At 42.4% G+C, this 23,589-nt stretch overlaps 1 protein-coding gene across 1 annotated transcript; it reads right to left on the bottom strand.

The window, feature by feature from the left end:
* Nucleotides 1-16,693: 16,693 nt before the first annotated feature.
* On the bottom strand, nucleotides 16,694-20,826 carry LOC127755217 (disease resistance protein RGA5-like). Its single transcript, XM_052280876.1, has 3 exons — nucleotides 20,576-20,826; nucleotides 19,168-20,477; nucleotides 16,694-18,888 (listed from the first exon to the last, which is right to left on the bottom strand). Exons 2-3 carry the CDS (start codon nucleotides 20,076-20,078, stop codon nucleotides 16,830-16,832), a joined length of 2,970 nt encoding a protein of 989 aa, XP_052136836.1. The 5' UTR covers nucleotides 20,079-20,477; nucleotides 20,576-20,826; the 3' UTR covers nucleotides 16,694-16,829.
* Between the last annotated feature and the right edge of the window lie 2,763 nt (nucleotides 20,827-23,589).

Here is a 23,589-nt window from a genome sequence, read left to right as displayed (position 1 = left end):
AAGTGTAGTCGCCATCGAGCCAAGGGAGGATGGGGGAACACCGTCGCTGTCGTGGCAAGGGGCTTGGGAGCACTGTCGCTATCACTTTTTGAGTGGCCGAGAAACGACATGAGAGAGACAGGACTCGCCGCCGGTCTGCGTCTCCCTCTAGCTCCACTCTCTTCCTCCGCTTCTCCACTGACCGGCGATGGCGTTCCTTGGCTGCAGATCCAAACCAGTGCCCCGCTGAGTCTCCTGATTCCCTTTTGGCCTATTGAAAAGCTGTGTCTAGACCATCGATGGGATGAGACTGTGGCTGGATAGGATTCATATTCTTTCATTTTAGCCTTTTGACTTTCTGAATATTACGATAAGTTCTTTTTTAATTGATTTCTTCCATATAAGCCCAAAATGTTTTCATAACAATGGCTTCCTAAATTTTGATATCTTCGAACTATTGACCCAAAAACTGATGGAACGCATCCCGTACTTCGAACAAATTAACATTTTTGTTCCATGAACTTTCTTGACTTAGGTTTGATATATTTGCCGTTCATCAGTGCGCCAACAGAGAGGGACTGAGAGAGGAGATCTGGAGATACATCACTATGTTTTTTTCAGGGCTCGTCACAGTATATATGAGTGGAGATCTGGAGATACATCACTACCATATTTTTTTTCAAGGCTCATCACAATATATTAGGGCCACATTTTACAAGGACCCTGCTAAATAAAAAATATGAAATGATCCGAACTAAAGAAAAGAAAACGATTAAGAGAAAAGTCCAAGGTCCTTCCCCTTTTCGTATTAGATGTTGAAATAATGGTATTTTTTAAGTATGTTCACTGTGGATTATTGCCTAACGAACTATTAATTTGTTCGTTTTGTTGATATATGAAAAAAAAACTTATTCACATGAAATTCTAAATGTTTATAAAATGATAAATTTAGCTGTAGGACCTCGCGACTCTATGGTTTTGACTATAGGACACAACGACGAGCTTTGGAATATGAATATTTGCTTCTAGACACCACGCCCATTAGAATACCTCTTTTTCTGTTGAATAGCAAAGACTACCAAATCGTGATGTCATGTAGCAAATTTTAATCTAAAATAACAAAATACAGTTTTACCGTTGTAACGCACGGGTCTTTTTTCTAGTAAATAAATAAAACACAAAGAAGACATGCCTCTCTACGCGGATTGACCTGTAACACTGACATGGTATACATAGCTTTGCAAAGGAAGGAAATAGCCGTAGGAGATCTGTATACAGATCAGACCAAAGACGTGTTATTTTTCAAGTTACACATGAGTAGACTTTCTAAAAAAAAGTGACTCATTTTTTTTTTTGTAATTCAATTATCTCAAGAATGTCGAAACATGGCATCTTATATAGGAAGCAAGGGTACCTGCAACAAAATCAATAGCACAGCTCCCAGAAACAACTCAAGCCTCATGCACTGTACTCTTGAAGCCTGCAACCACACATCATCTACTGTTACAATATTAACCCCATGATAATAAGAAAAAAGTTCACACAAAACATCTGTATGACTTTTACATTAGATGGCAACCTTCATTTTGGGTGCAATGTGTATTATATATTTGAATTCCAACGGAAAGGAAATCACATAGAAGATGAATAAGTATCTTTGCCTTGCAGATTCCTACTAATTAATTAGTACTATCACATACAATTTCTGCGTTTTGACCATTGACTCGCGATTTGGACCTGTCACCAGCTAGCTAGTGCTGACCATTGACTAGCAGCTAGCCAGCTATAGTGCTGACCATTGACCAGCGATCGATGATCGATCGAGACACAGATTATATGCATCAATCGCGTATGAAGGAACCTGCAATCAAATTAAGCTCCATGCAGAAGCTAAGGGCAGAGTAAATCTCGCTAGAACTGTACTTGACAGTATATCACCATGTCCATCGTTCATCTTCGTCTTCCTGCAGCAAGCGGCGTCAAGCTGCTGCTGCTCGCCGTGCTGCTTCTCGCGGTGATGCATTGCGGCTGCGCCATGGCCGTGCAAGGAGGAGGAGGAGGAGGAGGAGGAGGAAGATGGAGGAGGATGCTGCGCGGGCCGGTGTCCACGCCAGGGTCGCCGATGCCAAACGGGCAGCCGAATCATAACGGCTAATTAAATCAGGTGCTTTCTTTACATTTTACGTGTAATTTACTGCCAATGCCCAAGAGGCGCCGCCATGCAGAAGAAATTTTCTACTAAAATTTTCTCCTAAAAACTTGACAGATGTAATTATAATACAATCGTAATGTAATTATACTGTAACTTACGTGTAACTACAATGTAACTTGTATATAAGTTTCACGTAATTTTGAATCATTAAATCTATTACAAGATTTGTTTTGGTGAGGAAGAAAAAAAATCACAGCACACACATATGTGTAAGGATTTGTTTCCACAACCTCCATTTTACCAAAATAACATATTATAGAGAGATTTTTGAAAGTTACATACAAGTTACACTATAATTACAGTGTAATTAAATGCAAGTTACAGTGTAATTACACTACGATTATACTATAATTACATATGTCAAATTTTTTGGGAGAAAATTTGTCGATAAATATATAGCAAAATCGCTGAAATAATAGATCTGATTGTGTGGGAAGAGGATTTCACCGTGACTGACATGTGGGCCTCACCGCTCTTAGGCCCACATGTCAGCCACCAAGTCAGTGGGAAGTCATTTCAGAGGATCTCAATCTGGATGTGTGTGCTGTGTTGTATGCTCGAAATCGTGTCACTGAAATGTTCAAGAACTTACATAATTGTTATGGTAAATTTAATAAAATCCATGTGGCTTTGTGTAACCAACTCTATATAGAGTATATGGTTCTCTGAAATATAATGCGTATATGCCTCTTTTTATTCATCCATGTTCCTGCTAAAATCCTCTTCGTCATGGATCTTTTTCCTTGGATTGCGGAGGCGTCCTACAAATCAATATTGCTAAAAATTTTCACCAAACACCTAGTAAAGGACTGCACTTTCACTACGAAGGTCTAGAACACTATACGTCACTGGCTAAGGACCATGGTTTGCAATTTCAATTTCAGAAATTTCTAAAAATTTAATAATTTCGAACCCTACTGGCAAGCACAAGTCTCCTATGAAATTTTCGTATTTTTTTATTTATTTATGAATTTGGTCAATTTATCCAGATTCAGTTAAAATATGTTAAATTTACAAATAATTTCGGTCAAAAAAATAGTTAAATTTACGAAATTTTCAAAATTTCGGCAACCTACAGAAATTGCAAACCCTTTCACGAACTAGCAGCATCACACAATACATGCCGTAAGCATCTCGAAGTGGTGGGAAAAGTTGACGACGATCCATTCGAAGGAAAAGGGGAGAAAACAACAAGAGCACTTCTGCAACGTGGTGGCATGTGGGGGTTAGAGCGTAACAGAAGATATTTCAACCATGACTGTGTTTAGTTTACACTGAAGTTTGAAAGTTTGGTTAAAATTGGTACGATGTGATAGAAAAGTTGTGTGTGTATGAAAGGTTTGATGTGATAGAAAGTTGAAAGTTTGGAAAAAAACTTTGGAACTAAACAGGGCCCATATCTCCCAGAACGAACAAGTTGCGCATCTCATTAAGGAAAATATGGACGAGCCTACCGCTCGGTTGACCGATCTGTTTGCAGTAAAATCGGACGTTGATTTACGTCCATAACTGTTTTAAACTGCTTTAAACTGATTTTTCTCCTAAATTACTTATCAAAATCATGATCCAATTATACCATTAAATTCTTTTCAATTAAATCTTCAAAACAAGACCACACATGGATATATTCTGACGAAAAAAATTAGCTTATTATTGAATTATTTTTTAAATGTTGCACGATGTTTCACCTGGTATATCGGAATTGTTTCACTGAGTAGATCGAAAATGTTTCACTCGTTTAAATCGGGTGTTGTTTCACCTTATATAAAAACAATGTTTCAGCAAATAGCGAAAGAATGTTTTAGTTCACTGCAACATTAGATCTATACATAGTGAAACATTGTGAGTACACTAGGTAAAACATTTTTCGGTGGAACAAAAAATAATCCAAATTCCTTTAATAGGGGGTTTCCAAAATATGTAGGTTTTTTTTTGCAATTGAATGTTTCGTTCACTGCAACATTAGATTTATACATAGTGAAATATTGTGAGTACCCTAGGTGAAATATTTTTGGTGGAACAAAAAATAAACCAATTTCCCTTAATAGAGAGTTTCCAAAATATATGGGTTTTTTGTTGCAAAAGAATATTTTAATTCACTGAAACATTAGATCCATAAATAGTGAAACATTGAAAGTATAATAGGTGAAACATCTTTTGTGGCAGAAAGGGGGAGAAGTAGGTGGGTTCAGCAGATACAGACGTTGGGGGAGGGGCACGCGAGGGGAGCGCCTGATCCGGCTCCCCCGCGCCGGTCGCCCGGAGTAGAGCATTATCGGGAAAATATAAATCAATTTGAGCTGGCTTAGGTTCTCCTTAATATGATTAATTTAATATTAACTATTTTTTTAAAAAAATAGATTAATATGACTTTTTAAAATAGCTTTTCTATAGAAATTTTTTAAGAAAACATATATTTTATCTGTTTGAAAAAGGTACGCACGGAAAACAAAATAAGAGAGGTGACTTGGGAAAAGTGGAGAAATAACACAACCTTATTCCTAATATATCGGGTAAATTTCCTGCCGTCGTGCTTTCATAAAAGGAAATTGCCCCACAGCTGCAGTACAGTAGGGAGTTCTGAAGCACACTGCATGCGCGGGCTACATATCGATCTGGTTAAGCCCAAAATGAGCTGAGAAAGCAAAACAGGCCAGAAATCAACTTATTCAGCAGCCTGCTCATTCCGACAAATAAGAAAAGTGAGATACCAAGCTGATTTTGAATGCATGAACTGGTTAATTAGTAACTGAAATTAATACCCAATATATATCTTCAAGGAAGTGGCTCTTCTCCTGTCCATCCAATCTTGCTCGAGAGATGATACAAACTTGGTATGTAGCTATTTTCTCCATTTGCAATTTCCCTTTCGCCGTTTCTGTAAACACCGAAAGGAGAAAAGCTGCAAACTGTGGCTTGAAAATCTCGATGGCAGCTGATTTTTCTTCCTGGGAGATGATGACAATACGTCAGTGTTGGTGGCTGTGTGGGTCAGCGTTCTCAATTGTGAGCCTGAAATGGCCATTGATCATGTGAACTACGGCCCTGTGTATAGGCTGTGTTGGACACGGTTTTTATCCAGTTGGTTTGATAGGAAGGCACACTACTGGAGAACTGATATTTGTTAGGTCAGTCAAAAACCATAATAGCCCTAGTTCAAACAAAACCAGGACTAAAAATGTTTTTAGAGCCGGTTTAAAACTTCAATGGGATTGGATGATCTTTACTCCTGGTTAATAACACCAACCGGAACTAAAGATCATTTTTAGTCCCTGTTCAAAAAACATCGGAGCACACGCTATCTTTCCTCCCGATTGGTGTTGGTGTTACTAACCAGAACTAAAAATCAAATACGGGTATATAATCCCTAGGACTTATCCTCTTCTCCCATCCTCGCAAATAACTCCTCCTCCTCTCTCCTCTATCTCTCCCCGCGCTCTCTCCCCACGCTCCTCTCTCTAGCGCACGCAGTAGAATGGGCGGGAGGGCAGCGGCGGCCTCCCCTCCGCCGGATCCGGGAGGGGAGGCGGCCGGGCGGCTGCGGTGGAGCGAGCCTCTGCCGGATCCGGGAGGGGAGGCAGCCGGGCGGCACGCAGCTAGCCAGATTTTCTTTTTTTTCCCTTTTTTTTCCTCTTAATTGGTGGATGATTTTTGTTAAGGATAATTTGTTCATTCGATCTGTAAACTTGAGGATGATTTTGTTGTTGTGGATGATTTGTGATGTCGGGAGATGATATTTTGTTATTGATAAATTGTGATGTCGGGAGATGATGTTTTGTTGTTATTATTTGGGGTTATCGGCTGAGATACGCAAAACAACAAAAAAAAAATGAAAAAATAACAACCGGGACTAAAGATCGTCATCTTCAGATTCTTTCTCCCGGTTTGCAACCCGGGACTACAGGGAGTTGCAAACCGGGAGAGGAGAATTTCTCCAGTAGTGGTATATATTAGACTAAAAAAATGTGAATGATTGAATCCACATTAACATACAAATCATGTATGAATTATTGATAGGAAGGTAGTATCGCACACGATAATTCATGTACTTCCTCCGTTTCATAATGTAAGTCATTCTAGCATTTTCCATATTTATATTGATTTTAATAAATCTATATAGATATATATGTCTAGATTTATTAACATCAATATGAATATGGAAAATGCTAGAATGACTTACATTGTGAAACGGAGGGAGTATGAATTATTGAATCCACATTAACGTACAATAACATGTTCATAGTTTCTAGTTTTTCAGTTTATCTAGCTAGAGACTAGAGACTCATGTTCCAAAATGTGAATAGCACACATAGTCATGTTAATATCATGTTTTTTTTTCGCAAACTAATATAAGATAGTTTTCATTGGTGAGTTAATTAGCAGTTTAGCACCACACCACGTACCCGTCCAAAACAATTTCCTACGCAAAAGCCCAAAAGCGCCGCAATCAACAACAGAGTTGTGAATTCAAATGATGACATTTTGGAGGGACTTTTTGGTTCTTGTGACTCCTGGGAGAAATTAACATGCTAAAGCCTAAAAGATGATAGGCATACGTTAGGGATAAGACAGTGATTGAGACTACCAGAAACACGTACTGGGAGGTATATATTCCAAGTAGATATCCAGGTATGGATAGGGATGAAAATGGATCGAATACATATACGGAACGAATACGAATCGAAACGAATACGGTAACGAATAATTATCAAAATATCAGGGCCCCTCAAAGTAAGCTTCTTAAATCGAGTAAGAGATGTAGGCATTAGTTTTCAAAAACAAAGCATCAACATTTTCAAATTTTATCTCTATTTGTAAGGGCAAGAGGGAGATAGAAAATGTCATGTTCACTTTCCATACAAATTTATGTTGTCATAAAACAAATAAATTAATGTGTATCACTGAAATTTTTGCAGGCACATTGAAATTTTTGAAAATTGGTTGAATATTTTAAATTTTGGGTTGCACATTTCAATTGAAGTCGATAATTTTGAAATTGAATTAAACGTTCTAGAATTTGAGTTGAATTTTTTAAATCTGAGTTGAGAGTTTTGAATTTGAACTAAAACTTTTCAATTTTTGAATTATAAGTTTTTAAAATTTTCAGAATTGAATTGAAAGTTTTTGAATTTTGAAAATTTGAGTGGTTATTTTTCAAAATTGAAATTTCCATTTGTTTGTATGTTAATTGCTGTTCCTTGTATCTTTTTCATATGGTTTATTTTGTTCCACCTAAGTAGAGGAAAGAAAAACATGTTTTTGCATAAGAATACTGGATATCCGATGGAAAATACTGGATAGTATTCGACTGTTATCCGATTCCGACGGATATCACCTATATCATATTTGTTTTCATTTCCAAAAAAAAATATCTGAATTCATTTCCGAATTCGAAAATTTCCGGATATATCCGATCGAAAATATCGGATCCGAAAAAAGGTACGATCGGATGGAAACTATCCGAATCACTTTCAACCGTAGGTATGGAGCCATCACCTCCCCTGCAGATTCAGCCTCCCAAGGGTATTGATGCCTACTGCTTATTCTCGCGACACCGTACATTTGTTTCCACATCTTATTTCTCTCCGACCATCCTCATCACAAACGTCCAAATTACTTGTCATTTCTAACTTGCTGGTCCGTTTCGAATTAGTTATCCTTTTTAGACTTGTTCTACATCAAACATTTTAATATTTGTTCTTAAATTTCTATAAACTCATGTAATTTAACATCATAATATTTCTATAATATATACATGTTTAAATACAAATTTAAAATGATAAATAATTTAAAATAGAGCGAGAATATATATGTAGGATCGAATAAGAACAAACAAAACCTACCAGAGGGGGGTTAATGGCAGGGAAAACCAAAAACCCAAAAACTTTTAGCGGAAATAAAAATTATCCTCAAATCGATGGAGATCTTGATGTAGTCGGTCTGACCGTCGTGTACTCACCGGTCTGACCACACCTTCGCCGCTGGTCTGACCGGTGATGACCAGCCGGTCTGGCCATCGCCTCTTGACTTGCTTTTGCTTGTCGCCGCCGGTCTGACCGGTTGATCGCCTCTAGTTAAACCGACGTCACACCGCCAATTAGACCGTCCCTGTGTTAGTGTTTACAAAGTGCACTAACAGCACTCATCACCAAAATCTCGACTAAACTTGAAACCCTAACTTTTCTCTCAACTCAACTCTCTCTAAAACCGATACCGGGAGGCCACACGCTTCCTCTCTATTTATACCCATAACATGGCCGCCCCTAGCTACAAATCCAACTCATACAAGAAGTCCTAATCCCCTATGAAACCTTCCTGAACAAGAAACAAACTCAAATCTTCCCAAACTTGGATTCCAATCCATATTTGACTCTACTTTTCCTACGCACACAACACCACGTGTATGCTATATAGAAACCTTCACCTCCACGTGCATTGTTTTCTAGCCCGAGCATCCTGCGTAATATTCTTGACCGTCTGGACCTCAACTTCCACCAAGCCTAGTCCCGATCCATCACCGGCTATATTCTTATGGCCTCAAGCAACACCTGCACATGAACAACAAAGAAACTCTATATCCGAGTATAAGTGTTCACACCAACTTGACTCACATCAACACACAATAGCATCACATACGAATATAAACTATCTAGAAGTCATATCCATAAAGCAATCTAGAAATCCACGAAAACAACCCAAAACCAAGTCCAACCTGGAATTTGCCGGTCTGACCGTCGGGCAACCCGGTCAGACCGCTCCAACACCACCGGTCTGACCGGCGACACACGCCCGGCCTGACCGGTCACACAGAGCCGACAACCGAAAACACTATTCACCATATTTTCACAAAACACTATTCACCATATTTTCATCACATGATTTGACAATATATATATCATCCATATGGACTTCCACAAATGTCCAAATGACCACTGATCGACTAGCGATTCGGCCTCGGACCGTCCAGCCACCAGTGCTGACCATATCGACCCACGATTCAGCTCAAGATAATCGAGCCAGCAATCGGGAGCGATGCATCACTCTATATATAGATACACGCGCGCGAAGCTACAATTAAAGCTGCATGCACATTTGCAGATTACTTAAGCTATAGCTCGATCGTCGACAATATATATATAGAGGGAGAGATCGATCGAGTGCACACCATGTCCGTCAGTATTATCTTTGGTCGTCGTCGTCGTCTTCGTCTTCCTGGCGCCACCAAGCTGCTGCTGCTGCTGCTGCTAACCGTGCTACTTCTGGCGGCGATGCACTGCGGCTGCGCCGCTGCCGTGCAAGGAGGAGAAGCAGGGAGGAGGATGCTCCGCGAGGGGGTGTCCGCGCCAGCGTCGCCGATGCCAAACACGCTCCATCAAACTAACGATCCTACCGCCTGCTGCTAGGCGATCGCTGCTGATCCACGTCCCGGCTAGGCACCGGGCAGGCAACAGGCAGGGGCGCGTGGCTCCGGTTCGTGACTCGCTCCGGCGGCCGTCGTCACCCCGGCCCCCTCCCCGGCAACCAAATACGTCGGCCAAAATTTGTGGGTTTTTTAATATTTTTGTGAATTTGATCCAAGTTTATTCAAATTCAGAATTCAGTCATCTTTTGTTACATTTTCAAATAATTTTATGCAACAGAGTATGAAAATTCCAGAAATTTTTGGAAATTTCTGTCCAAAACAAAATTGACAACCCTGCGTCACAACCAGACCTCGCTTGGTCATGAACAGCTGGATCAGATCTTTTTTTTTTCATATACTGTGAGAGCAGAAATAATTGGTCAGATCTAATTGGGTAATTGACCCATTTTTATACCTAACAAAAGAAATTATAAAGCTTCCGGGTAATTTTTTTCGTCCGTTTTTTTTTTGTTTTTGCCCTTTTTCCTTTTCTTTTCTTTTTTGTCGCCGTCTTCTGTTCTTTTAAGCTGTTTTTTTTCCGGTGGGTTATGTTTGTTCTTTTTTCGCCCTTCTCTTTTTTCTCCCTTTTTTGTCCGGGTTTTTTTTTGTCCGTTTTTGTTTTTTTCCGCTGTTTTTCCTTTTTTTTTCTGCCATCTTCCTTTTTTCGCTGTTTTTTTGGTTGGTTCTTAATTATTTGTTCTTTTTTCACCCTTTTTTCCTTTCTTTTTCTTTTTCCCCCCTTTTCTAGTTTTTTATCCGTCTTTTTAACTTCGCGGTTTTTGTTTTTTTTTATCTACCCCTTTTTTCTTAGTCCCCGGTCAAATCCTAGCGCCGCCGCACATTAATCTATCTCCCCATACATTCTCCATTGATTGGAAAAATCAATTCTTGACTACTCCCTCATATACTCCATTAGAGAGAAATTCACAGAGTTGTTTAGATGGAATATAAGTTGCCCATAAAAGCAGGCAAGAAGGATCGAAAAGCAACTAGAGAGTAGAACCAGGGAGACCTCTTTTTAGCAGAGTCTCGAAATAACAAATTAGCCTATATTTTCCTTTACTAAAAAGACCACAATCACCACATTTGGTCAGCCAAATTGGAAGCATCCGTGAAAACTCTCCTATTTTTTTCCGGCCAAACTTGCCACCAAGTCGAATGGGGCACCTTATCTCTAGGAGCGCATGTAACGCCACGGCATGGACTATTCCTACCACTATATATACTAACACAAAGGTGACGCACGGGAAAATTAGGTGAGGTCGTTTCCTACCAAAAGCTTACGCCAGGTTTAGTTTCAAAATAATTTTTCAAACTTCCAATTTTTCCATCACATCAAAACTTTCCTACACACATAAACTTCCAACTTTTCCGTCACATCGTTCCACTTTCAATCAAACTTTTAATTTTGGTGTGAACTAAACACAGCCTTGCAAGAGTAATAAGTACTCCGTAGTGACCAACCATGTCCATTGTTACATTTGGTGGTCGTCGTCTTCGTCTTCCTGGCGGCATCAAGCGGCTGCTGCTGACCGTGCCGGCGCCGTTGCCGTGCAAGGAGGAGGAACAGAAGGGAGGAGGGTGCTCCGCGGTAGGTCGTGGGTGTCCTTGCCGGCGCCGACGGCAAACATCAACCTGCATCGACAAAACTTTTTTTTTTCCGAACGATCTATTGATAGAGCAGGAAAAAATTACAAGATTATAAACCCGGAGGGTCGTAACCAGGAAAAAGAAAAAATATACCACCCCCACACACCGATAGCGCCAACACACATGACCAGGAGGAGGCTAGCACCGGACCGGCCGCCGCTAAACCAACAAAGGAACCCAGACGAGATCGCCCTACAGCTAGGGGGTGCCAAAACGACGTCTTCAAGAAGAGAAGCGACGGAAAAACCGCCGCCGCCGTCCGTCCGGGCTCAAAGGAGCCAGGACTGGGCTTTCGCCCGGCAACCGCCCTTGAGGGGTGAGAGCACGAGAACGCCCTCAGGAGGGGGAATTAACCATCGTTGTCGGCCCGGCAAGGCCGGACTGGGTTTTCACCCGCCGCACACCACCTGCGAATCCACGGCTGACGCACCGATGCTCCACCACCACACAACCTCTACCGACATGTGGGACCCCCGCACCGGCGCCCCCCGCCGGCCAGTCTTCGAGCGCCGAAGATCGTGCCACGCCCACCGGCATCTCCTCCTCGCACCAGGGTCGCCTCCTCCTCTGCCGGCCGCGCCTCTCGCGCCGAACCGGCCTCCTCCACCGGACGCGCCTCTCGCGCCAATCCGGCCTCCCTCCCTCGGTCGCGCCTCTCGCGCCAAGCCGGCCTCCATCTCCGCCGCCCGCGCCTCTCGCGCCGAGCCGGCCTCCGCTGCCATCGGCTGCGCCTCTCTGCGCCAAACCGATCTCCGACCCCTCCTCCGTACTCTCCCGCGCCGGCTAGATGCAGCCGTCTGCCACGTCCTCGGCTAGCCGACCGAGGCCATCATGCCACCTCCCACCACCACCACGGCCGCTGCTGCCGACGGCCACCTCGCCGCCAGCCAGCCGCAGCCCCATCGCCGTCGTCCAGCCGCTACCACAACCGTCGCCACGAGTTCCGCGTCGCTGCCTCCGTCGCGAGAGCCCCAATGCCACAGCAGCCAACAACCGCCAATGCCGTCGACCAGCCACCGTGCTGTCGCCGCCGACAAGCCGCTGCTGCCACCATCGCCATGGAATCTGCACCGTTTCCACCGCCGCCGTCGCCCCGTGGTCCCGCGCTGTTGCCGCCGCCGACGTCGCACGCGAGCTCCGCGGTGCCGCCACCGCCGCGAGCTTGCCCCGCGTCGCCATCCTCGCCGGCCTCCGGGGACTCACACGCGCCCGACCGCGTCGCCCGCGACCTCAGCTGCGCCGCCACTGCCTCTTCCCCGCCGCCAGCACGCCTGCTTCCCCGCCGCCCGCCGTCGCCCGGCGTCAGCCCCGCCGGATCCGGCCAAAACGGCGCGGATCTGGGCGGGGGTTTCCGCCGCCGCTGGCCCTGTATGCCGCCACCACGCACCGCCAGTCGCCGCCGCCACCACTCCGCCCCGCCACCAAGCGCCACCCCGCCGGATCCGGCTAGGCGGGCGCGGATCCGGACGGTTTGCCACCGTCGCCGCCCGGCCAGCTCCCCGGGCCGCCGAGCGCGCGCCGAGGCGAAGCCCCGCCGCCACCGTCCCCGCGGCCGCGCGGCTTTGCCGGCGCCCGCTCAGGCAGCGGCGAGGCAAAGAAGGAGGGGGGAGGAGGAAGAAGACGGCGGCGGCGTCGCCTCTCGTGTCGCCCGTGGGGAGAGCGACGCGAGAGCTACGTTTTTTCTTTTTGCATCGACAAAACTAATACAGTATATATGGCCGTCGCCGAGATCTACGTCCTGTGCTCGATCATCCGCCGGAAATTAAAGCCCATTAACAGCCTCGTACTAAGACTACGCCAGTTCCATGAGTCCCAACACCGGCCGTCGACGTCGTCGCCGCTGCGTACCAGCTGCTATAGCTGGGCGCCACGAACAGTTAAAAATCAGCTCCTGATTGTGTGTGCTGTGTTCAACATTTCACTGACGTACTGTGCTGCTGAGAGGCGAAATAATATATAGATCAGGTTGTACAGTATGTGTTCAACATTTCAGCTTTGTGTTGCATGCTCGAAATCACTGAAATGTTGATCAAGCGACTTTATATAATTATTAGAGTTAATTGCATATTAGACCGGCTTTCTTTACCATGGTCGCAGCTTGGACTAGGAACAAGCTATTATTTTCACTTTGGGCTAGTAATTTTTACAAAATGTTACACTTAGGACCTAGTGTTCTTCTTCCAGCTCTGCTTCCTCACTCTCTCTCTCTACCTTCAGATTGAGATTCACATACCTGGCTAGTTGGTTTTAGTAGAGATAGAGCTCAAGCTCTACCAGTACAGTCATGCTCGAGCTCTACTCAGCCAGTCAGCCTTCGCTGCCCCTGCCACATTCATTCGTGCTCAAGATTTAATGTGCAGCCTTGATTAAGTGCCCTAGCTCCAATTAAGCTAGTACTGCCATGGATGAACTTGGACTAGAATGGGACCTATTGACTAGTTGGTGGAGCATAAGTGTGGAGTGATAACATATGGTGTTAGAATTTCCCACCGTGCCACCGTGATTCATTGGCTATGTGCTTGAGCTCAAGCTGGAGATCTGCCGTGTGCCGTGTTGAGCTCAAGACGGAGACTACCACACACTCAAGCTCAGGCGCTGACGTAGGTCAAGCACGTAGATGGAACCTGAGGAAGTATGGTGAGCTCGAACCAAAACAGGGAAGAGAAGAGAAGAGGGGGAGATCTAGAGGAAGAACAAGACTGGTTCAATATGAAAATTTTTGCAAAGATTTCTGGTTCAAACTGAAAAGAATGTCCTACCTCTAGTCCAACATGCAACAATGGTCAATAAAAGTGGCCCAGGATGCAATTTTCTCTAATTATTATTGTGCTTTGATGAGGGCATCACTAGGTTAAATATGATAATGGCTAACTTATATATTCATTTCATCAACCAAAGTCTAAAGGTGTATGTTTTTTTACGTGAGATTTGCGTGCTATATATTTAAACAAATATTATTACACTTTAAGTTTTATCTGTTCTCGTTTGTAGAGGTATTTGCTTGAGTAAATAGACCAAGTGCAAGGACTACATTGGATGATAAAAAAGTTGAATGCTGACCAAAATAAAACCTTCCCTAAATCTACTCCAACATTATGACGTCATTTTTGTTCCATAGGGACCGGTTTAATTTATAACATAATGAGTGTTTTTGTATAGGTGTTTCCGTGTCGGATTTATTCCGGCTCATCAAAAGATGAAAACTATGTAACGGGCCGCAGGCCCTCGTCATAGATGTTGAGTTCTGTAGTAGTTCACGTGCAGACCACCAAATGCGACAGGGAGGGGGGAAGCTAGCGAGCAGATGAATTAACCGGCCGGCACCCAACAACGAATGATGCATTTGGGCGGTCACGCAGTGTGGTCGGCCCCACACACACACTACCACAGAACAGGCAATAGGTGCCGGTTGGGAACCCCACAAAGGTGCTGGATTTTCCAACCGGCACCACGAAGGCAGCATAGATTAGAAACACTCGTGTCGGTTTTGGAACCTGCACCTCTGTGGTATACGAATTGCAAAAAAAAAAAAAAAAAACCCAGCTCGGCTCAAATTGAGCTAAGCCGATGCATCATAGCAACCAAAAAAAAACATCCGCTGCTGTCGCCTCCTCCCTCCCGCCGCCGCGCACCGTTGCATGCTGCCGCCACCAACGCTCCGCCCGTTGCCGAGACCACCGCGCCACCGCCACCGCCGCCGACACCACCGCGCCATCGCCATCGCCGCCGGATCTTTGGGGGGGGAGGAAAGGAATCATCAGTTTCTGAAGATTAGGAAAGCAATCAGGTGAGAAAGAGAAAGAGCCTCCGCTGGGCCGCCACCTACCTCCTTCGGATCTGGTGGAGAAATTTGGAAGAGAGGGGAGAGAGGGGAGGGGGGATGAGTAGGAGGACCTTGACGACGTGGAGAGGCCATCCACGACGCCCGATGACGACGAAGGGTGGCGCATCGACAACGCCGCCATCAACGAGGCACTGACATGGCCGCGTCTGATGACACCCTTCTTGACCTTCCATGCCCGACGGCGCGGAAAAGGGCAGCGCGGCGCGGCGCAACGAGATCTGGGAGGTGGGAGGCCGGGAAAGGAGGTCTGGAGGGAGGAGAGGCTGAGAGAGAGAGATGCAAGAGAGAGGTGGGAGGCCGGGCAAAGTGGATATGGATCAATGTGCGGGCGAGTAGAGGAGACGATGATTGCGTGCTGGCGAGTGGGGCTCGCCGACTCGGCTCAATTTGTAGGTGTCGTTTTTTTAAAAAACCGACGCCTATATTATATTATAGGTGTCGATTTTTAATTAACTGACACAGATCTATAATTGATAGTATATCTATAGATCTAATAGTAGTGCACACCATACCATGTCCACTGTTCATCATCGTCTTCCTGCAAGCTGCATGAATGTACTGCTGCTGCTAACCATGCTGCAGCTTCTCACGGTGATTAGGGTTGCAAGCGGGCTTGCCCGCAAACCCGTTTATAGGTAAAATTAGTGGGTAACCCGTGGATTTGACTCGTGGATTACCTATTAATTTGACCTATAAATGAGTTTATATATTGACCCACTTACATCTCTAGATGCGGCAAACCGGACCACGACAAAAAAATCCATTAGTTATTATCTATTTGATCTATAAGTAAATTCGTGGATCGGCCCGCTTACATCCCTGCGTGATGCATTGGGGCTGCGTCTCCATTATTGCCGCGCAAGCAGGAGGAGGAGGATGCTCTGCTACAGGTTGCCGAGGCTGCAGTCGCCGACGGCAAACGCGTTCCAGAGGCCATTTCGTGATATACCCAACAATGTAAAGTCCGGCGGGAAGCCGACGACCAGCCATGACGACAGTTCACGAGTCCTACCATTGTCGTCGTACGAGTAGCTAATGAAATCCAGGTCCTTACCTTTTTTTTTTTTACATGTACTGTACTGCACTACTGCCGAGAGGCAAAATAAGTTCTCCCACAATTCCAAAATATAATAATTTTCAGATAAATAAGATATATATCCTATCACTATAAATCTGTACAGCAGGATATGTTTTATCAAAAAAATAATATATTTTGATTGTGGGCTATGTTATGTTGTGCTCAAAATCGCCCACGTCACTGAAATGTACTTGGAGACCTTATATAATTGTTAAATTTATTAATGTAACAATTTACTCTTGTTACACTATCGTAGGCCTCTCCTTATTCATTCGTGTTAAGTTCCTTTTTGTTCCTAAAAGCCTTTTTTTTTCGTCAACCGCGAAAGTTTATAGCACCCGGCCGGTGAATGAATGGCTAAAAATTAGCCGCCACAGCTGTAGGGAATTCTGAAACAGTTTCAAAGCACACTGTAAATATCGATCCGGTTTAAGCCCAAACTGAACTGAGGGAAAGCAACAGCCAAGAAGTCAACTATTAGTCTATTACGCATGCAGCACTAAACATGCTCAGTCCACAAATAAGAGAAGTGAGATAACAAGGTAATTTTGGATGGATGAACTGTTTAGTGATAACAAGGTAATTAATACCAAGGAGGATTATAGTACATTCCTTCCGGCTTCCAGTTGATTCCTCAAGCTCTTTGTGGTCGTCATTATCCATATCATGCATAATACATACAGGGATTTCTATTAAACTTCCTTTTAATCATAAACATTGGATGCTTGGGAAGAAGCTTGATCTCATTCTTGATGGCAGACTCTGCAACCTCCAACAAAAAGACAACTCTTTCATCTGTATAACAAATCTCGACATTGATACGACCGAGAGATGAAAGGTGTTGGAAACCGAAGTCAAAATCACCATATACCCGTACTGATTCGCATGCATGGAAACTGCATACAAGGACCTGAACGTTCGGCATAGCTCCTGCTTTAAACTTTATGCCTGGTCCATAACCATTATGCAAGTGAAACTCTGATAAATATTGGAATCCACCAGAGCTGACTGTGAATCCTTCTTCGGGAATTCTGTTTAAGAATAGATGGAGGACACGAAGAGAAGGCATGCCTCCAAGCATATTTAGCTCTTCCTCTGCGATCACCTTGACATCAATGTCCAAGTAGGAGAGCTCAGAGAGTGAGGAATTGATCCACTTTGGAAACCTAGAGAAGTAACAGAAACCATTCATCACAAATTTTTGGAGGAGACGTGGGGGAGGCCACCATGAATCCACCAAGAAATCTATTTCACCTGCATTGTGCTTAATATGCAGATACCGAAGGTTATGCTCTCCCAGTTTACAGAGGGATGACACCAAAGATTCTTGGTAGATTTCCTGACAATAGGAAAGAAATTGAGGATGCAAGATAATTTTCAGCACTCTTAAATTGCTCAAATTTCCCAAATCTTGTGCAAAGTTTCTAGAGATTTTACAGACATGAAGCCAGGATAGTTCCTGCAGAGCTGCCATGTTAGCAAACCCATCTGGAAGTTCAATCGAGTCTGATTCCAGACGCATCAATTGTTTAAGTTCAGTAATGCTTCCAGGCAGCTCTTGTACACAAGTACCTCTTATATCAATAGTCTGCAAAAACTCAAGCTTTCTGATTTGAACAGGGAGTATCTTGATATATGTCCGTCCGAGGCCCAGATACCTCAACTGACATAAATTTCCAATATCCTCAATATGATCATTCATCATATGGCGACAACCATGTAGATCTAATACTCGTAAAACATGTCGGTCCAACAGAGGGGGCATCCAGTTAACAGGACCGAAGAGAGTAAGAGACCTGAGATGAGAGAAGCTCATAGTTTCCTGTAGCAATGTACCTTCATCAAATTCAGTATCCCAGAAGAAACTGACCATGTCATTGTCATTAGTAAATATGGTTTCAACAATTCCTGGATCTACTATTTTTTTCTTCTTGCGTATTGAGAGCCTGCGAATCTTGCCACTTGAAGATGTTGAGAAGTCTTGACCATCCAATATTGTGACTAAATTTTCTTCAGTTGACTTGGTGATAATGAAGTCAAGAATTATATCATGAACTCGACAAGAGGTTGCCATTCCACCATATTCCATGTGCACTGGCTGGATCATGCTCCTGTTTATGAGCTCATTGAAGTAACTCTCCCCTAGTTCTTTCAAGCTATAACCATGTTTTGCTACAATAAAGCCTTCAGCTATCCATCTCCATATCAAACAATCTCTGCTGATTTCACTATCTTCCGGAAAAATACTGAGGTACAATAAGCAGGTCTTTATATTGCAAGGTAGATCACAATAACTGAGAGAAATTATCTTGTCTATCACTTCTAGTTCAATGTCCTTCTCACGCATAGAACCTATTGAATTCCGCACTCTTGTCCATTCTGCCTTTGTTTTTGGTTTATCGGCTAACAAACTTGCTATGGTAATTATAGCCAAAGGCAAACCATCACACTTCTGTAATATTTCATCCATAATCTGTTCCAGTTGAAGAGGGCATTTATCCTTGGAACCAAAAGTTCTTTTCAGGAACAAACTTTTGCAGTCTCTTTTATTAAGATGTTGCATTTTATAGACAAAATCTTCATCTGAAGAGCAACAACATTTAGCCACAGTATTGATGCGTGTGGTCATAATTATTATACTACCACAAGCATTCTTAGGAAATGCACATTGAATAGTTTCCCATGCTGACTTGCTCCAAATATCATCAATTACAATGAGGTACCTATTTTGCAAGCAAGAATTTACATGCATCAACATAGTTCAAACTTCTTAATACGATTATTCAACAAAAAAAAAGAACATAACAATATTTCTATTTACATATTCATGAACATTGTAAATACTACAAGTATCTTTACTAAATCTCTGTTAGTTAAATGTGTTTGCAACTCTGCATTTCATATACCAGAATAGTGTACCAGAACAGAATGGTAATAATGGTATAATTCAACACGTCTAGTCAAACATCCTACAAAGTTAAATAAGAACTTGAAACTGTCACCTTTTATTTACAAGGCATTCCCTCAATCTATTGATGAGTTGCCGGTCATTATATAACCCTGGCAACTGCCCGGTGCTGTCAACTTCAGATAACATTCCCCAAAGGAGACGATTCATGTCAGGCTTTCGTGATACAGAGACAAAAGCCGTACAATCAAATTGACCTTTTATTTGCTGGTAGACTTGATTAGCGAGAGTAGTTTTTCCCAAACCTCCAGGTCCAACAACAGAGACAACCCGGCATTGCTTCAATGGTCTGTTTCGCTTCTCAATAATCCGACTGATAATCTCTTCTGTGGGGCTCTCAATGCCCACAAGTTTGTCTTCTTCCACATAAAGAAACGCCAATCGGGGATCCACCTCCTTATGCATGGGAAAAGTAGTGCACTCATCAAGCCTGTATTTGATTCGCCGTTCATATACTTCATTTGCAAGGGTCTTCAGTTCCTGAATTTGATCAGCAAACTTATGTTTGTAGTGAAGTTTCTTCACCTTACGGATGTTCTTGCGGAGTAAACCCATGATGCTGGTGGCTTCACTAGATGTCTCATGGTTGATACGATAGGTGAAGATATCTATGCAGTCCTCGATATCATAGGCTAGTTCCTGCACCTCCTTCATCCATGCCTTCACCTGCATGTCTGGTTCCTCCATCTTCGTATATTTGTCTAGTGCGATGTCAATAGAGATCAACTCCTTGGTTAGCGATCTTGCCTGCTTCTGGACACCTTTGAGCTTGGCATACTCCTTGCATATCAGATCGGTGAGCTTGCTGATAAGATGGTTAAGTGGCCCTGCCAAAGAACCCATTATGACCCTGAGGCCGCCTCCTGCAAACTCTCTTGCACTCTTCTCTGCTGGCCTTTTCAAAGGATTAATGAACTTGCGCTGTAGTAAACATGAGCCATCCATTAATTATAAAGGGGATGGGATTGGCAAGACCAAGTGTAGTAACCAAAAGTGGTTTTGCATTCTAATTTTGTAATGGCCTCTTGCTTGATGTGTCATAGTATTCTGCATGGACTATCTCAACTGGATCCAATTACCTCTATTATGTAATCTATTTGTCTTCCTTGATTAGTTATGCCCAATCTTAACGTACGGACCGAGTCAGACTCCACCTAATTGGCTAATTCAACGAAAGCGCAAGCTAATTCACAATAATAGACAGCTTGAGGGCGAGGAGAAGGAAATCCCAAGAAATCCACGCATCATACTTCCCCCAAATGGCCAAATCAGCCTTTCGCCACTATCTTCTCCTACTATTTTGTTCGTGCTGATGCAGTAGTAGATGGAGATAGCTCCAATTTGCTGAAAAGAAAAAATTGGTCGCAACAAAGTAGGTAACAAATTGGCAGGAATCGCATCCGCAGGGAGGGTGTTGCAAGTTGAATAAACAGAATACTGACCAGGGCTTCGTCGGATGGCGCCGAGCGGAGCTGAAGCGAACGGCGGAGCGGGGAGGGAAGGGGAGGCTCGACGGGACGCCGTGCGGGGGAAGCCCGCGGCGGGGCAGGGCTGCGCCGGCGAGCGGCATCGCCGGTCTCGCACGCAGGCGGCAGGCGCAGGTCGTCTCTCCACGAAATCCTAACACCGGAAGCGACGACGCCGACGGAGCTCTCTCTCTCATTTCTTCTAATTTTTGGGGGCCCAGACGACGAGTGATGCGAGGAGCCAGGCTGAACTGAAGATGGCCCAAATGTCAGTTTGGTCGGCAAAGAGGAAATACGGCCCATAACACCAACAATGGAAGTTCGGAATTTTTCTTGGGAAATCATTCCTGTGAAAATTCTCCTTTTTTTTTTCAATAAGTACAGGACAAGATGGCACATCGCTACATACGTCACTGTATGCATACATTAGCAAACGTGCCCCCAAACACACACTCAACTAGATGGAGATCAACAGCACATCCTACATCACTAAAGTTCTTTTGAAACCCCAAACCACATGGGTGTAATATTAGTAGGCATCAAGATTTAAACCCTAATAAGTAAAGATTATTGAAAAGTTATGTATGACTTTTACATTAGATGGAAACCTTTAGAGCCCCCTTTGAAACACAGGATTAAGAAAACACAAGAATAGAAAAAACATAGTAATAAAATGTTATTCTTATTGGATTTCTATGGGATTTTGAAACAGGAAAGTCTCCAAACTATCATTTGATTAGCACATGGGAGAAACATAGGACTTAGGCACGTGAAGAGGAAAACATGAGATGATACCACATGCTTATTTTCCTCCAAAATTGCTCAAGCAAGGATCATTCTATGGGAATTTCAAAGGAATTGGTAAGAAACAATCCTTTCTACATGATTATTTCCCATAGGATAAAATCCTCTAGAATTCTTATGATTCTTCTTTTGTTTCAAAGGGGGCCTTAGAGTAAATTTCACAAAACCACAGGTTTTAGCATACCCCGTAACGCAAAACCCCATATATTTCAATTTGTTTCAAAGAACCCCAAGTTTTCGGGCAAATTATTCTAAGAAACCCGATGTTTAAGCTTATATTATTATTATTATTATTATTATTATTATTATTATTATTATTATTATTATTATTATTATTATTATTATTATTATTATTATTATTATGCAGACCAATTGCCAAAGAAAATAATATAAGATATGCCTACGTATATAAACGCGTTAGTCTCATTTTAACAAGCATTATTGCATCGATTATTGGTAGTATGATTAATGTTTATCTACATAACTAATCGGTTAATATATCGTTATTAGTAGGATGTGTTATATTTTTCAATAGTGCAATGTAAGGCTAAGGAAAAAGATGAAGTATACATGAGAGTTATGTAAAAAGGTTGGGGGTTTTTTAAACACTTTATCCCAAAACTTGGGGTTTTGTGTTACATGTGCTTTAAAACCTATAGTTTTTTGAAATTTACTCAAACCATTATTTTAAATGGAATGTATATTTCAATTCCAATGTAGATGAAAACCAAACACATTAATTATTAAAATCTAACCAAAGCAGATAATAAATATAAATGGGTTTGTTAAAAATATGGCGCTATATTTTTTCAGTTAATTTCAGTCTTTTTTTCCCGTCACTTTTTTTCATATGTAAGTATTCTCGCCTGTATGTTTCTATTTGTCATATCTCCTCTTACAAGTAGATATAAATTAACTTTTAATCCTAATTGTCTTATACATTATACATTGTGTGTTAGAAAAATTATCATGTAAATATTGAAACTTACGGTATAATTGTAAATTTACAAATTTACGTAAAAATGATATGACTTTCTTTATAGAAAAGGCGGCACTATAAAATATAGTTACTCCTGATATAAATACAGATGTAATGTACTTGTCATTAAAAAAAATCTATAGGTCGGATGCCCGCTCCTATCCTTTTGCAGGATGGTATATGAAGTGTGAAAGTTGCTTCTATCCCCTCTAACGACCTTTGTCAACACATATGGGCCGTCACTAAGGGGGAAACAAAGCAAATATTTGTTACGATGAGATGCATATGCAAGATGGACGATGTACTCCATCTCAAAATGCTAAGATAGTATGATTAATATATAAGTGAGTTAATTAGCACCATTTACACCCCTTCCAAACAATTTCCTATGCTAAACCCCTAAAGCACCGCAATCAACAACAAATCTGTGAATTCAAATGCCAAGATATATTTGAGCCCAGTGCTGAACTTTTCACATTTTGGACTTTCTGGTTCTTTTTGACTTGTGGGAGAAAGAGATGCTAAAGCCTAAGTGATGACATGCATATATACATATTAATAGAGATAAGTCAGTAATTGAGATTTGAGACTCTAAGGTTGCGTTCGTAAGTATAAGTTGGAAACTCATACCTCTTGGCACGCAAAATGATGGAATGTATTAGTGCATATTAATTATATATTAGAACAAACTAAAAATGGATTAGTATAAATTTTAAAACAACTTTCCTATAGTATTTTTTAAAAAAAACAATGTTAAGTAGTTTGAAAAATGTATGCGCAAAAAATAAGAACATAGTTGAAACATGGGTATAAGAATACAGCCTAGGCCTACAAGAGGGGTTGGTCCAATAGCTAGTGACCCAAGTTCGGCCCATAAAAATCAAATAAGTTGAATATGTGGTGATAGAAAGGCAAAAATACCCTGTAAAAAACGCTATCAAGAAGATAAGCATGCAAAATTATGTGTAAGCAAAACCCACGAGTTAGTTAGCAGGGTTGTAGAATTATAAAGGAAAAAGTACGAATTACCCCTGAACTATCGCGGTCGTCCGAATTACTCCCTTGAACCCGAAAACCAGGTATCACTCACCCTGAACTTCTTATACCAGACGAATTACCCCCCTGATTGTATCTGAAGTGGTTTTCGTCCCACGTGGTGTACATGTGGCAGTCTAGCCAGTATTTCTTTTTTTAAAAAAATAATCAG

The sequence above is a fragment of the Oryza glaberrima genome, chromosome 11, assembly GCF_000147395.1.
Source record: "Oryza glaberrima chromosome 11, OglaRS2, whole genome shotgun sequence".
Lineage (NCBI taxonomy): Eukaryota > Viridiplantae > Streptophyta > Magnoliopsida > Poales > Poaceae > Oryza > Oryza glaberrima.
The sequence above is the reverse complement of the archived record's forward strand: the minus strand, read 5'-3'. Positions and strand labels throughout refer to the sequence as shown.

Coding starts and splice junctions, on each gene's coding strand:
- LOC127755217 (XM_052280876.1), bottom strand. CDS start 20,078: ATGGATGGCTCATGTTTACTACAGCGCAAGTTCATTAATCCTTTGAAA. Junction 18,889..19,167: donor GAATGCCTTGTAAATAAAAG/GTGACAGTTTCA, acceptor CTTGCAAAATAG/GTACCTCATTGTAATTGATG.